This window comes from Podarcis bocagei (assembly GCF_964188305.1).
Source record: "Podarcis bocagei genome assembly, chromosome: 13".
Classification (NCBI taxonomy): domain Eukaryota; kingdom Metazoa; phylum Chordata; class Lepidosauria; order Squamata; family Lacertidae; genus Podarcis; species Podarcis bocagei.
In genome coordinates, this window is record NC_138138.1 from 18,663,215 (window position 1) to 18,679,401 (window position 16,187).

General features: G+C 46.0%; 1 protein-coding gene across 1 annotated transcript in view; it reads right to left on the bottom strand.

Moving 5' to 3' along the window:
• Positions 1-2,813: 2,813 nt before the first annotated feature.
• The window catches only part of TRPM4 (transient receptor potential cation channel subfamily M member 4), a 44,795-nt gene continuing 31,421 nt past the window's right edge, over positions 2,814-16,187 (bottom strand). Inside the window, exons 18-25 of the mRNA XM_081166121.1 lie at positions 14,364-14,496; positions 12,996-13,174; positions 12,311-12,475; positions 10,901-11,082; positions 9,336-9,468; positions 6,004-6,076; positions 4,831-4,927; positions 2,814-3,908 (exon numbers count right to left, since the gene is read on the bottom strand). Coding sequence (XP_081022247.1) covers positions 3,904-3,908; positions 4,831-4,927; positions 6,004-6,076; positions 9,336-9,468; positions 10,901-11,082; positions 12,311-12,475; positions 12,996-13,174; positions 14,364-14,496 — 967 coding nt within the window. The 3' untranslated portion in view covers positions 2,814-3,903. The remainder of the gene's footprint in view (positions 3,909-4,830; positions 4,928-6,003; positions 6,077-9,335; positions 9,469-10,900; positions 11,083-12,310; positions 12,476-12,995; positions 13,175-14,363; positions 14,497-16,187) is intronic.

Sequence of the window (16,187 nt, forward strand, 5' to 3'; positions counted from 1 at the left end):
TGCCCTGATCCGCAAAGCACGCGCTACGGGGAATAGAGACAGGAAAATATAGAGTCACATGAAGCGTGAACTTTCGGGTTTCGTTTTGAGTTTTTGGTTTTTTAAAAAAGCCGGGTTTCTCTCTTGGGCGCAGAAAGCGGCGCCGCTCTATCGTTTGTCATCTCTCAGGGTGGAATTGGAAATGAGAATGATATTCACTGCTAGAACGGCGGTGCAAGGCTCCGTGAGGCTGCTATCCTTCCTTGGCACCGTTGTGGTTGGAAGGTTTCTTTTTTTTCATCAAGAAGCACAGCTTAAGTTAGCCAGCAGCGAAGGTTACCTTAGCGAGGCAACGCGGAAATATTCCAAACCAATCCGACAGCTCGCTGGCGGTGCGCATTACTCTATACTTTTCCTATCTCTATGGTTTGGAACGAGAGACGGTGCTTCCAAGCGAGCGCTCTGCAGAAAGCGGTCCGTCCCAGAGCGCTGACCATTGCGAACGCGTTCCGAGGTCGTCTAGGGCAGCCTCTCTCCTCTCTTCTCCCCAGTGGGCGCCCAGGTGGAATCTGCTCCGGTGGAAGGGGCTGACTGGCAAAATAGCATCCGTTGGTTGTTACTGTTATTGTGCCTATTTAGTCCAGTTTGCTGTGCCTTGCTTCCTCTGCACCCCTCAGAAAGACCAATGGAAGTGTCAGAATGCAAAAGCAGCCTCTTAATAGGATCCCTAAAGCAGAGACATCACCTTACCAAAAAAGGTCCGTATAGTTAAAGCTGTGGTTTTCCCAGTAGTGATGTATGGAAGTGAGAGCTGGACCATAAAGAAGGCTGATCGCCCAAGAATTGATGCTTTTGAATTATGGTGCTGGGGGAGACTCTTGAGAGTCCCATGGACTGCAAGAAGATCAAACCTCTCCATTCTGAAGGAAATCAGCCCTGAGTGCTCACTGGAAGGACAGATCCTGAAGCTGAGGCTCCAGTACTTTGGCCACCTCATGAGAAGAGAAGACTCCCTGGAAAAGACCCTGATGTTGGGAAAGATTGAGGGTACAAGGAGAAGGGGACGACAGAGGACGAGATGGTTGGACAGTGTTCTTGAAGCTAGCAACATGAGTTTGACCAAACTGCGGGAGGAAGTGGAAGACAGGAGTGCCTGGCGTGCTCTGGTCCATGGGGTCACGAAGAGTCAGACACGACTAAACGACTAAACAACAACAATATTATGAGACCAAGAAAGCACCCCCTGGGAAACAAGAAAAGGAGTTATTCTGTATGGAGCCAACAAAGATGCTGCAAAAGCACAGGGCAAAACAGGACCAGGCCTCCCCCCCCTTTTTTTTTTTGCTACCCAAGGCAAAAAGGTGCCCTCCCTCCCTGTCACATGCGGAAGCCAGCCGGGCTATCTGCATTTGACATTCACACTGACTCCATCAAGCTACATAACCCACACAGCTCCATCCTCCCAACTCCTTGATGGTCACGCTCACCTGCTGTTCTGCCTGACACCTACTTGGCTCAAGGAAATGCTTTAATAATACGGCAGCGGCTGGCAAGCATCCCATGAGCAGAGCAACATGTGTGTTTGTTTGCAAGATGGCTGCTGGAGTCCATGGGCTGGGCTGACTGGCCTGACCCTGATGGCATTGCTGTCGGTGATGTGTTGGGAAAATAATAATAATAATAATAATAATAATAATAATAATAATAATAATAATAGTTATACCCTGTCCATCTGGCTGGGTTTCCCCAGACACTCTGGGCCGCTCCCAACAGAATATTTAAATAAAACAATAAAACATCGAACATTAAAAATTTGCCTAAACAGGGCTGCCTTCAGATGTCTTCCAAAAGTCAGAGAGTTGATTATTTCCTTGACATCTGATGGGAGGGTGTTCCACAGGGCAGGTGCCACTACCGAGAAGGCCCTCTGCCTGGTTCCCTGTAACCTCACTTCTCACAGGGAGAGAACCGCCAGAAGGCCCTCGGAGCTGGACCTCAGTGTCCGGGCTGAACAATGGGGGTGGAGACACTCCTTCAGGTATACTGGGCCAAGGCTGTTTAGGGCTTTAAAGGTCAGCACCAGCACTTTGAATTGTGCTTGGAAACGTACTGAGAACTGATGCAACAAGGCAAGACAGCACAGCAACAACCAGTCATCATTACCCTGGTAGGAGCACAGGAGAATGTAAGTCGGCAAGGAGCCTTGAGGGACACAGCTTTGGGGCTGCTGCTTCACTCTGCCTAATGGCGGGGACAGCCATAGGGTAAAGTTCCCTTTCAGGTTCATGGACCCTACAAAAGTCATTTCCAAAATATATTTCCATATAATTTCCCCAGCGTAATATGATTACCAGCGTGTCGTGGTTTGGGGGAGAGGGAGGGGAGTCGTGTGCTTAAAATGCATGGCTATGTACACAGTCTCCAATGTGCTAATATCGTAATACCTCGGGATTTAATTCCCTCTCCAGCAGTTCTGGAAGTGAATCTTCTTGAGTGGGTGAGTGAATCTTGTTTCTAGGGCACACCGTGTAAACATGCACCCAACATGAAGTGCATATGGCGCCTAAGGCTGCCTACAGTAGATCAGACATATTTTTCTTTAACAAAAGAAAAACGACAGATTAATAGAGCATATGACAGGGTGCAAAGAGACACCAGAAATCTCTAACAGCAGAGGAGGGTGCGGTTCACAAACTGAGAATTCTGACAGTAGAAGCAGACTTTATTTCTCTCTTTTCACTGATTTTGCCACATTTTCGGGAAGGCGAAAGCCTTTTCTTTTTAGACTTTGGTGAAGTTTACCATGATGATTGTCAAGAACTCAGGTTCTAACATAGGCTTCTAGAACATGTTTTATTGACACTATTTTTTTTTTTTATCAAATGCATTTAAATCTATTACAAAATATCAAAATCTATGAAAGAGCACAGCAGTTTCCTTCTGTTATTTGCTGCAGTCCTGAGAACGATCAAACACCGCTGCACAATACTTCTCTAGCAGAACTAGAAAAAGTAGTAATTCTTGGACAATGAAAACTGCATTTTTGATGGGGGGTGAATCTGGCTCTCTTAACAGTTTTCGTTCATGGAGGAAGACCATTCAAAATCAAAACATACTTCTTTTTCTGTAATCTGAAGGACACATTGCCATAATCATTCTCTCCGAATGGGAGCTTGTCTTCCAGAAGCATAATGCAAGTATTTTATTTTTTAATAATGAAAACAACAATCCAATTGTCCTACCTGCCCTTGTTAATTACACACAAGGATAAAGAGCATGTCATTAAAAAAAATCTAACAAAAGGAGTCAGCAGCTGATTGATGTTCTGGCCTGCATGTAAAATATAATTATAATCTAGTCTATTGCACTTTCATCTTGCAGAGGTTTCTTTTTACTGTCCATGTGTCATTCATTCTCACAGCAACCCTGAGAGGTAGGTCATTCTTTTCCCCATTTGCAGAAATAGAAATGAAAGACTGAAACAGGCCAAGTTCATGACCAACTTGAAATATGAACCATCTCTCTCTCTCTCTCCACAGTCTCCTAGTTAAGTTCTTCAACCTGAATGGAAGAAGTCCTGAATGGTTCAAAAGAAACAAGAATTGTTGATTCAAGAACCTTAGCATGTCTGAGAGGTTACAGGTGTGTAGATAGTCTATAGCAATGTTTTCAAGTGAAAGTGGGTGTTGGTTCTGAGCTATCTTCTATTTCACTGTAAACGTTGACAGGTAGACTGCCCGGGACGCTGGTAAATTTCAAGTTTCTCCATCATCTGTGGCAAAGCCTCTGGTAGCCAAGGCTCTGCCCAATTCACCCAGGCCCCAGGCAAATATGCCTAGAGTTCTGTGAGTGACAAGTGTTCTGAGCAATTCACCTCTCTTCAGGTAAAAGGGCTGATTCTTCTTGGAGGTTCCATGGAGAATTTTAGGCTGCAAGGAAAGAAAGCAGCATGTGAATTTCTAATTGTGATGTGGCTGCAGTTTTTTCTTCTGCTGCTGCAGGGTTAGAATAGCTCCCAGCTGTCTCCAGTTTCAAATGGCAGATAGTGGTTTAAACACTGATTCCATTATTATGTCTTGCCACCGTCCGGCAAGCTGTTCTGTTTTGCTTTTTTAAGCATCAGACATGTTCACCTTGGTGCATCTAAAAAAATAACTAAATACACAAACAAGTCCTAAAATGTTGTAAAGGATGGAAGGATGGATGGGACTGTGACGTCACAGCCGCCAGGCAATCAGTGCTGTGCACAACCGGATTTTGCTGCAAAACAGCAGGACTAGGCTTTTTCCCTGAGCTCCCTTCTGAAGAACAATACGATAGTCTGACTAGAACGTAGTTGATGTGCTTCCAGGGCACAGCAACTGCTGATTGAGTGTACATAGCCTGGATACAAATTTACATTTAAGCAGCAGTTGCTTTCTGTGTCTGCTGGACAAACTGTCTGCTTTGGCTTTTGGTACAGAAAGTCTTAACCCTCCAAGACTGACCATATTTAAAAGAAAGAAAGAGACAGAAAGATGCTTCTATGCATCTATGTGTAGTTATCCTTCCACTTGCATCAAAGAGTATTAAGAGCATTTTAAACCAGCTGCAAAACTCCACGGCAGCTGGGGGGATGGTAGTGGTAGTTGTTGGAGAGGTGTGTTCGTAATGTCACGAGTGCTAGCCAATAGGCACCAAGCACAGGTCTACTTTTCCCCAGCTGAATCTAAATCACATTGAAAATTTCCTGAAATATGCAGAACTTTCCCAGAGAATTTCCCCCCAAAGGATAGAAAACGTACATCTGTTTTAAGGAGCTTTGGGGGAGTTATCCAGCACTAAAGCACCAATTACTTTCCCTCTACTTACCCTTTTTCTGAGTAGGAGGAGCCTGCTTCCCTTTCGCAATGTCACTCTGGGCCAAGACATCCACCATCCACGACAGAGCATTGGTGCAGTACTCCATCTAGTGGAAGCAAGTGGAGAAATGGCAGGAAGATGATGTCACAGGGGGTGGGACAAGTTGGAAAGCTGCCTCTTTGGCCCTCAACACAAATACAGACATGCCCAATCTCCCCCTTCCCTTTGCCTCAACTCCCCATCTTTTGGCTACTCCCATTTGGAACGTCTGTGCACCTCATCATCTCCCAGTGTCTTCCCATTTCCTTCCTCCTGTCAGGGACCGTGCTGAGGAGGGCTGCACTGAGGAGGAATGGTGGGAGCCTCTCCCTCCCCCTGCTCCTGCTCTGGATCCTGAATCTTCCCAGGAGCAGGAGGGACAGTATGGATTTGGAACAGGGGTTTGCAGAGGGGCATAGTTCAGAAGGCAGAAGCTGGGAAATACTGGATGGGGAGCAGCTAGAAGAAGAAACACTGGAAGGGAGAGGGTTAACAGAGTCACAGTCTCTGGACAGCATTCACAGAAAGCACAGAGGGTACAAGCTCAGATTACAAGATGTAGGAGGGACACAGATTAATAGCAATGACGGGGTGGATTTCTTAATTGGGAGCACCACCATTTCTAGGGGATGTGTTCTTTGTTCTCTCGCTGTGATTATTAAAGTTTCTAATTGGTAAGAGGGACGCGGGTGGCGCTGTGGGTTAAACCACAGAGCCTAGGACTTGCCAATCAGAAGATCGGCGGTTCGAATCCCCATGACGGGGTGAGCTCCCGTTGCTCAGTCCCAGCTCCTGCCAAGCTAGCAGCTCAAAAGCACGTCAAAGTGCAAGTAGATAAATAGGTACCGCTCCAGCGGGAATGTAAACGGCGTTTCCGTGTGCTGCTCTGCTTCGCCAGAAGTGGCTTAGTCATGCTGGCCACATGACCTGGAAGCTGTACGCCGGCTCCCTCGGCCAGTAAAGCCAGATGAGCGCCGCAACCCCAGAGTCGGCCACGACTGGACCTAATGGTCAGGGGTCCCTTTACCTTTTAACTGGTAATAAGACTCCCTTTCTCTTTTTCTGCTTATCTACTGCCACAGGGTAGGAAGCAGATCCCCTGAAGACTGACAGCACCCAACCTTTCAGCTCCACTCTTCATACCTGCGTCTCGAGGGTCCTTAGGCGCCGCTCCGATTCCTTGATCTCCGAAAGCTGCTTCAAAGCCTGATCCACCCTGTAGGGTTAGAGGAGGGAGGGAGTTACAAGAGGGGTGTTTTCGCCTGCCTGCCTAGAGCCTCTGTAACCATCTCTCTCCCACCTTCTCTGACCGCTGCCTAGATCCAATTCCTGTGCTGGTTTCTTCGCCAGCACAAGAATGCCCAAAGTGCATTGGATCATCTCTCCAAAAACTCATAATGAAAACTCTTCAATATCCATGCAAAAAGTTGCATGTTCAGAATGTACGGAGTGGAGTGATTGATGGGAACCCACTTCCACCAGAAGACAGGCAGAATTCTGAGTTCCTTTTGGACCCTGCGACCATCATCAGAGGCTCTTCCTTGTGTGCCCACCATCGCAAAAGGTCCTGAGGGGTGGCAACATGAGAACAGGGTCTTTTCTGTGAGGGCTCCCCATTTGCGGAATGCTCTTCCCAGGGAGGTCTGCCTGGTGCCTTTGTTACATATGTTTAGGCACCAGGCATAAACATTCCTCTTCACGCAGGCCTTTGGCTAATTAAACAAGCATAGAATCATAGAATTGTAGAGTGGGAAGGGACCCCGTGGGTCATCTAGTCCAACCCCTGCGATGCAGTAATCTCTTTTTTTAATTTTTTTTATTTTCAATGCAAAATTACAACAAAAATTACAAACATTGAATCCAAAACAAAACACAAGAGAAAAAAACCACAAACAAACAAAAACCAAAAACATACATCTACAAATAAAACCATATCATTCTAATCATTACGTACATATATACATATTGACTTCCTTTGTTCTAAGACCTCGAAATTTTTACTTTTTCTAAATTGTTGTGTCTACTGTAGATGTCAGGGAACTGCCATCAATGCCGGAGGGAGAGAGCAAAATCCAGAGGGATTCCAGAGAGCGTCCTGGGATTGGAAGAGGCAGCCAATCTTCTGGGGAAGAGAATCAGCGTAGCACCAGTGGAGAAGGGGGGCAGATGGGGGAAGCGGCGAGGCGGTCCCATGACTCCTTGCCCGGGGACCAGCGGGGAGAGTAAGGGTCCTCCGCTGCCTACGCCCTCCTTGCGCAGAAGGCTTTCGCGCAGAGAGAGTAGGAGGAGACTAGACGTCAAAGAGCTTCTTTGCTGGAAGAAGTTTAAGAAACGCCCACTGACGGATTCTGCCAGCGATTGAGACAGCCACGGGAGAGTGGCTGTCCGGACAGAAAAGGTTCACTCAGGAAACCAAGCCAGGTGTTTGCATTGGCTTACGCACGAGCAACCCGTAGAACCACTACAGTAGATTACCTCTATCTTTATACTTTTTGCACCATTTTTCTCTTTCTTTAATCCTGCAAAGCTTCATTCATTACATACCGATATGCTTACTCCAGAACAATGTTTTTTCATATACTCTTTAGCACATCCCCATTCTTTTAATAATTTTTGGTCCGTTTGTTTCGTTTGTTATTATGTTATGTATTTTTTTGTTTGTATACTGTACAATGCCCTGTGATCCTCGGATGAAGAGTGGTATATAAATTTAATAAACAATACAGTGGTACCTCAGGTTAAGTACTTAATTCATTCCGGAGGTCTGTTCTTAACCTGAAACTGTTCTTAACCTGAAGCACCACTTTAGTTAGTGGGGCCTCCTGCTGCTGCCGGGCTGCCAGAGCACGATTTCTGTTCTCATCCTAAAACAAAGTTCTTAACCCGAGGTAGTATTTCTGGGTTAGCGGAGTCTGTAACCTGAAGCATATGTAACCCGAGGTACCACTGTAATAAATAAATGTAATGCACAATAATAAATAATAGTATATCTCAGGAGTTGTACTAGAGCCTTCTTTTTCAGCAGACATGGGAGCAGGTCTATGTGTGCCAATATGTCAAAGGTTAGCAATGCGGTTATTTTAATTAACTAACATATATTTTAAACCCCTGACTTCTCCCCAAGTACCCTGGGAACTGTAGTTTATTCCCTCACAGAGCTACAATTCCCAGCTCTTGTAAGAAACTATATTTCCCAGGATTCTTTGGGGGAAAGTCAGGTGCTTTGAATATATAGTGCCGCTGCAATTCTGGAAGACATCTGCATTGAGGAACAGGGTTGGAGGAGAAATTTGGTTTCGCTTCGTATCTTAAATGCAAACTTACCCACTTCACAATTCCTAAAACAATTCATGAACTAAAATCTTTCAAAATCCGCCCTTCTCTGAATTTTGCAGCACAGTTCTCCAACCAAATAATATGCACAGAAATGTGTAGTGTGTGTGTGTACACACCGTGGGGAACTGTGCCTTAAAATGCTTATATCAGTGAAAGTAACATGCAAACACACCTTCAGAAAATTGCATTAAAAAAGGATAGTGTCAGGGAACTGACATCGGAGCCAGAGGCGGAGGCGAGGCTCTCAAACGATGCTGGAGAAGGGCCCAGCAGGGGGAGAGGCGGCTCACCAGCTGGGGAAGGAAATCAGCGTAACACCAGGGATAAAGGGGGGCAGATGGGGGAATTGGCGAGGGGGCTCCAGGACTCCTCGCCGGAGATCAGCGAGGAGAGCACGGGTCCTCCGCTACCCATGCCCTCCCTGCGCAGAAGACTTCCGCGCAGGGAGAGTAGGAGGAGACTTGGAGTCAAACAACTTTTATGCTGGAAAAGGTTTAAGAAACGCCCACTGACGGATTCTGCCAGCGACTGAACAGCCACGAAGTGTAGGGCTGTCCAGACAGAAAAGGTTTAACAAGGCAAACCAGCCAGGAGTGGCACAAACTTGCGCACGAGTAACCCCTACATTTATTACAGATAGCATTAGGAGAAATGTGGACTAACGAATTTTCATGAGGACTTAAAAAAAAATATCCGCAAACCGATGCATACTGAATTTAAGATTGGAAAAATGAGAAACTAAGAGAAACCAAAATGGACAGATTCAACCACACGTGTGCAGAAGAAAAATAGCAGTTGGAATGGTCCCTTCCAACATTCCTATGATTCTATGAACAGTCCTTGAACACCGTGGCGAACCGAATGTGCAACCAGGGCTTTATTTGAGCGAGAACTCACTGGAACTCAGTTCCTGCACATCTCAGGTGGGTACCATTGTCGTTCTAAGAGAACGAGGGAGGTGCTTGCGGTGAGTTATGGCACCTCTTTTTCTAGAAAAATAGCAGTGTGTGTAACTAACTCCTTCGCAAGCAGACTTAGGGCATTCCCTGGGACGTTACCCTCCATCCCAACCCGACTGCCCTTTTCTCTTCAGTTCCCTCCCACATTTCTTTCTTGCCTCCGCTCCCCACAAGCCTTACTTTTGGGAGGTTCGCCGGAGCCTCTCTGTGTCACAATCGCGTTTCTGCCGGGCCTGAGCAACCAAGTAGTTTTCTTTCTGCACCGACTCCCACGTGAGCAGCCGTTCGTCTTGGGTAACGGAGAGATCCAGCACTGCCCAAAAGACAATCGGAAAACAGGAGGAGAAGCGGGGAGACCTGGGTGAGAAAGCTGTGGATTGGGACGACTGATACTTGTTCACACTCATAAATGACCTATAGCTCAAGGAGGTAAAGGTAAAGAAACGTTGGTAGCACTGTGGTCTAAAACACTGAGCCTCCTGGGCTTGCCGATCGGAAGGTTGGCAGTTTGAATCCCTGCGACGGGCTGAGCTCCCATTGCTCTGTCCCAGTTCCTGCCAACCTAGCAGTTCGAAAGCACACCAGTGCAGGTGGATAAATAGGTACTGCTGCGGTGGGAAGGTAAACGGCGTTTCCGTGCATTCTGGTTTCCATCACTGTGTCTCGTGCAGTTTAGTCATGCTGGCTACATGACCTGGAAGGCTGTCTGTAGACAAATGCCGGCTCCCTCGGCCTGAAAGCAAGATGAGCACCGCAACCCAACCCCATAACCCAAGAGTCAGTGGAGTAAAAAGGGAGTCCAGTTATCCAGCAACCAGTTACTGCTTCAAATGCAGGAGTGTCAGGGACCGTGCTGAGGAGGGCTGCACTGAGGAGGAAGAATGGTGGGAGCCACCCCCTCCCCCTGCTCTGGATCCTAAATCTTTCCAGGAGGAGAACAGTATAGATTTGGAACAGTGGTTTGCAGAGGGGCATAGTTCAGAAGGCAGAAGCTGGGAAATACTGGATGGGGAACAGCTAGGCGAAGAAACACTGGAAGAGAGAGAGTTAACATATTCACAGTCTCTGGACAGCATTTAACCCCCTTCTCCAAGGACACGGCGAGCTCAGAAAGTGTTAGAGCAGAAAGCGCAGAGGGGACAAGCTCAGGTTACAAGACGAAGGAGCGACGTAGATTAATAGGAATGGAGAGGGGGGGGTGAGTAACTCTTAATTGGGAGCACCACCATTTCTAGGAGACCTGTTATTTGTTCCCTCACTGTGATTATTAAAACCGAAACCGTTCGAAAACCAAGGCATGGCTTCCGATTGGCTGCAGGAGCTTCCTGCAGTCAATTGGAAGCCTCATCGGACGTTCGGCTTCCAAAAAAATGGTTGCAAACCGGAACACTTACTTCTGGGTTTGCGGCATTCGGGAGCCAAAACATATGAGTACCAAGCCGTCCAAAAACCAAGGTACAACTGTATTGTAATTTTATGCTGTCGACTGCCCTCAGATCTACGAGTATAGGGCGGTATGCTAATAATAATAATAATAAGAAGAAGAAGAAGAAGAAGAAGAAGAAGAAGAAGAAGAAGCAGCAGCTGAGGCTTTTTAGCCAGCGGTTTTTGTGCGAGTGCAAAAGACATACACCAGAAGGTGTGAGAGTGGGAACAAGGGAAAGGGCAGCTGTGCGCTCTTTGATTCCGGACAAGAATGTCCCTTCTACCTTCCCCATTCCCCTGCCTCCCATCCCAGCACTCACAGAAGTGTTTCCCCTTTGCCGACTGCACTTTACGGACGTGTCGCTTGAAGAAGAGGTGCAGGTGGCTGATTAGGATGAACGGCGGGGCCAGGGCAGGGCGGCTGTGATACTCCAGGATCAGGTTGTAGCGCTGGGATTTCCAATAAATGTCGCTGTTGCCTTGCACTTTGGAGAACGTGTAGCTGTTGTCGAGGGGGGCGGGGTGCAGGAGGGATAGAAATATCATAGGTGAAATTGTAACCCACAAACAGACAAACCTCAGCTTCCCCCTGCCTGAAATCCAGTAGAGGAGGCAATGTTGGACTGGATGGACCACTAATCTGACTTGGTATAAAGGCATTTCCCCAATATCCGCCGCTTATTGAAATACAGTGGTGCCCCGCAAGACGAATGCCTCGCAAGACGGAAAACTCGCTAGACGAAAGAGTTTTCCGTTTTGGAGGTGCTTCGCAAAACGAATCTCCTATGGGCTTGCTTCGCAAGACAAAAATGTCTTGCGAGTTCCTGCGGGGTTTTTTTCTTTTCACCCCCCCTTTTTCGAAGCCGCTAAGCCGCTTATCAGCTGATCCGATAAGCTGATAAGCCGCTAAAAGCCGCTAATAGCGCTAATCCGTCAATGGGCTTGCTTCGCAAGACGAAAAAAACGCTAGACGAAGAGAATCACAGAACGGATTTTTTTCGTCTTGCGAGGCACCACTGTACTTTATGGTCACTTGTACAACTTGTATGCAGTGAGATTACACGAGCACCCTCCACTCAGCTCTCTTAGTCTTAATTCCCCTCGTTTACTGACACACACCCACCAAACCCAAAAGTCAGTTGCCCTGTTGTTATCTTTTCATTCAGCATCCTAACAGCCCACGGATAGAAGCTGTTCTTTACCCTGTTGGTGCGACTAATCATGCTTCTATATCTTCTGCCTGAGGGCAGGAGATATTGAAAGTGCTGGCCAGGGTATGAATCATCCCTGAGATTCTCCTCCTCACTCTCCTGAGGCAACATTCTTCCGCTATTCTTCCACTATTTCATCCAGCGGATTTCCGGAACAGCCCATAATATCTTGTGCTGTATTCACCACCCTCTGTAGGCACTTCCTATCAGTTCATGTCAAACCAGCGTACCACACCGTGATGCAGTATGAAAGGACACTTTCTATTGTGGACCGGTAGAAGGAGATCATCAGATGTTGATTGACATCGTTCTTCCGCAATACTCTGAGGAGATGGAGTCTCTATTGGGCTTTCTTAACCACCTGGGTTGCATTTATTTTCCAAGTAAGGTCTTTACTGAGAGAAACCCCTAGGAATATGCTTATGCATATTTCGTATTTGTGCGCATTCGCTTTTGAACCTCGTCTGCCTGCTCTGTATGCGCCAATTCACGACAGGTGCCGGCGACCGCGGTAGGTACCTGAACATAGCGATGAGCAAGTTGAGAAGCAGAATATTGGCTACCAGCAGGAAGATCACGAGGAGAATGAGCACCAGCCAATTGGCATAGGTGTTGGTGCAAGGCTCCGCGTTTTCCATCAAGATGGCCAAGGGATCGTAGGTGCAGTTTGACGCTCTGATCAGGCTAGCTGGAGATGGAAGGGAAGAACGAGGTGGGAGTTCCTTATAGAGTACAGCTCTCTGCAGCCCCTAAAAGCAGGGGCATAGTGTGGGGAGGGCAAGGGGGGGTTTAATTGTCCAAGCACTCTTAAAGCTCATTGTCCAAGCACTCTTTTTTTCTGTGCAGCCTGCGCTTTCCCTGCAAACGCCTACTCTTTGCAGCTGAATCAGAACAAATGACAAGGTGCAGGAGACCCAAATTGCTGTTCCGATTTAGCTTTAAAGAGCACGTTTTCTTGGAGAAAGCAGTGGGGCAAATAAGGAAAAAGCTCTTGGATACAGAGCTTGGACTTGCGCCTAGAAAGCATGGAACGAAAAGTGAATCTGGATGAGCCCAAAGCCTCGGCAGTCGTGGGAAAAGCTCTCCAACTCCTTGATTATTTTGGTTGCGCCCTCCTGTGTTTACTCTATTGCTTCCCTATCCCTTCTGAGTTGGCAAAGGTGGGGTGCTAGTCTAGAATGGAAGCAAGAACCCCCTAGGACACCCACCGTCAATCTCATCCAGTGGGATCTGCCCAAAGATTTGCAAGTAAGGACGGTAGAAGACACGGCGGAAGATCCAGGGGAGACGTCGGTCATGGGGGAGAAGCAGCCCCTCGGTGGTGACCCCGTAGGCCACTAGCCACACGGCAAGGAAGAACAGGAAGAGGAAGACATCCTTCATCTAAAGAGAGACGAAGGGGAGAGCAAAAATTACCCTTTTGACAGAAGAGATGAAAGAAATGGGGGGGTTGGTTAAAATAAAATCTGCTAACTCGAATCAAGTTTAATTTCTCATCTGTATTTTGCAATGCACTCTGTTAATCAAAGGAAACCGATGTGCCTGCGTGGTGAAGTGTACAGGGAAGAGGAAGCTGCCGGGGGAAGCAACCTTTGCAACACACAAATGTGCATAAAACAAAACGCATCTCCAAAGAACCTCAGATTTATCTCTCTTGCTCCTCCTTTCAACTTTCTCGTCCTTTGCACACTCACTGCCTTTTGCCTATTACATTCACAGCTAAGCCCAGAATCCTTTGCACATTCATCTGCGTTGCATCCGAATCAGGGCCGGATTGAGGTTTGGTAAGGCCCTAAGCTACTGAAGGTAATAGGGCCCTTTATATGTCCAGCTGTCCTTTGTCAACAACAAATTGCTGCTGTTTTTGTGTGTTGAATATATGCTATATGGTAATTTACGGACCTAATAGGTATTAATAGGACGCGGGTGGCACTGTGGGTTAAAGCACAGAGCCTAGGACTTGCTGATCAGAAGGTCGGTGGTTCAAATCCCCGTGACGGGGTGAGCTCCCGTTGCTCGGTCCCTGCTCCTGCCAACCTAGCAGTTCAAAAGCATGTCAAAGTGCAAGTAGATAAATAGGTACCACTCCAGCGGGAAGGTAAACGGCGTTTCCGTGCGCTGCTCTGGTTCGCCAGAAGTGGCTTAATCATGCTGGCCACATGACCCGGAAGCTGTATGCCGGCTCCCTCAGCCAATAAAGCGAGATGAGCGCCGCAACCCCAGAGTTGGTCACGACTGGACCTAATGGTCAGGGGTCCCTTTACCTTTACCTTTGCCTAAAGCTATTTGCACATAACAAATAGGAGCCTACACAACACAAAACACTGTTGCTGTATGTAGGTTTTATTTTATTTGTTTTTTATCTTGTATTTTGGAAATGTACACCCAGGTTTCTTTTCCTTTAAATTTTTTTGGGGCCCCCAAGAGAGTAGGGACGTAAGCTATAGCTTGTTTAGTTTATACATAAATCCAGCACTGATCCTCATATCCCAACTTGGGGCAGCTGCTCTTGCACACTTGAAAGACCTGCTGTTTGCAACATCTCACACAAATCGCACATGCGTCTGCTCACCATCTTGCCGACGATGATCATCTTGGGCCCTAGCTGCTTGTTGACAGCAAAGATGTGGATGAGACGAAGGGTGAATACCATGAAGTCCAGGCAGAGAATGGTGCGTCCAGATTCATATGACCTTGGAAACAGCCTGAGAGACATACAGTGGGGTAAGAAACTGATGAAAAGAATGTTTCCTTCTCTGCAGACAATCCCTTTTCCCTTCGCCAGAGCCAGTCAATTCCCAACCTCACAATCGGTGATGTAGAAGTGGTAGAACCATAGGGGCAGTTGCCCCAGGTGCAATTGGGGGGCGGGCAAAATTTCAAAAGGAAAAAACTCCACTATCTGCCCTTTGCAGAAACAACTGAAAATATTATTGTTCTGACAGGCATTCTCGGCTGGATAAATGGGTCTTCATGGCGAGCGTCTACTTTGTATAGTTTTTGCATTGCTTTAAATATGTTTGGAGTTTTTAGGGTTTTTAATGGTTGTTATTATTATTATAATATTTTATTTTGACAAAGTACATAAATAAAAATCAAAATGTGCACCCCATCACCAAGACCATTCCATTGTAATTATCCAACTTCCCTAAAGTTTCAACACCTCTTGCGATGGATTGACCCCCTTTCTGTTTTAACAGTACAAATTATACAAACATCTTCCATATCTCCTCAGAATTGTTTCTCCTGCATATTCCCCGTCTTACCTTAATGGCACAAGTTCATTTATCATTAATAGCTAAATCCCACACTTCTTTATACCATTCTTCCATTTTATATTCTGCTTGCCCCGTTCCACTTCCTACCTATCATAATTCGTACAGCTGTCAATAATTTGTGAGCAAGCCCTTCCTAACCTTCCACCCCATCGTAAATTGATAATAACACTACCTCTGGACTTTCGGTCAGCTTTAACCCAGTGATTTCTGTTATTTCCTTAAACATCCTTTGCCAGAAAAATTGTACATATTTACACCCCCACGGTTTTTAATGATCTTCAGTACAAACCGCCTTGAGACAGTTGTTTAGAAGTCGATTAACAGAATGTATAAAAAGGTTTACTCTACCTGATTATTTTGTGGATAGGCTACAATAAAATATAACAGTCTTAGCAGAAATTGGTACTCATACAGCTGATGTGCAGGGCGAATGGAAGGAATATTATTGCAAGTATAAATATGTGGGAAGTCAGCTTTTAAATTTATATTCCATTTGTATTAATTTGGCGACAATTTGTTAAAAGTTACGGAAAATCAATAAAAATAATTGGCAAGCCAAAAAGAGAGAAGGCAATGAATAAACCAATTGTGATGATGATGATGATCATCATCATCATCATTTCTGTTTAATTCTAGGAGTATTGGGGAATGATATATAATGAATAGAAAAATATGTTTAAAAGCACCTTCCACCCAAAAACGGAGTCCTTTTTATTGGGGATAATTCAGAAGGAAATTCCCAGGTGTCAAAAAAGACTGTTTATGTATGTTACTACTGTGGCCTGTGTTTTGTTAGCCCCAAAGTGGAAAACGAGCAAGGTCCCAATCAAAGAAGAATGGCAACTTAAACTGATGGAATACACACAGCTTGCAGATTTAACATATAGAAGAAGAGAAAAAAGAAGAAAGTACGTTTAAAGAAGACTGGAAAATGTTTACTGAATATATGGGTGAAAATTGTGTTCATTATTTAAAAACGTTGGTAGCATTAACATTAAGATAAATTCAGCAGTGTAAATAAGTTTAGATGGATGTAACAATGGATTACTGATTGGTTTAGTTCATGTAAAATATGAGGGGATGTATGGCATGCAAAATGAACCACGGAAAGAAAAGAA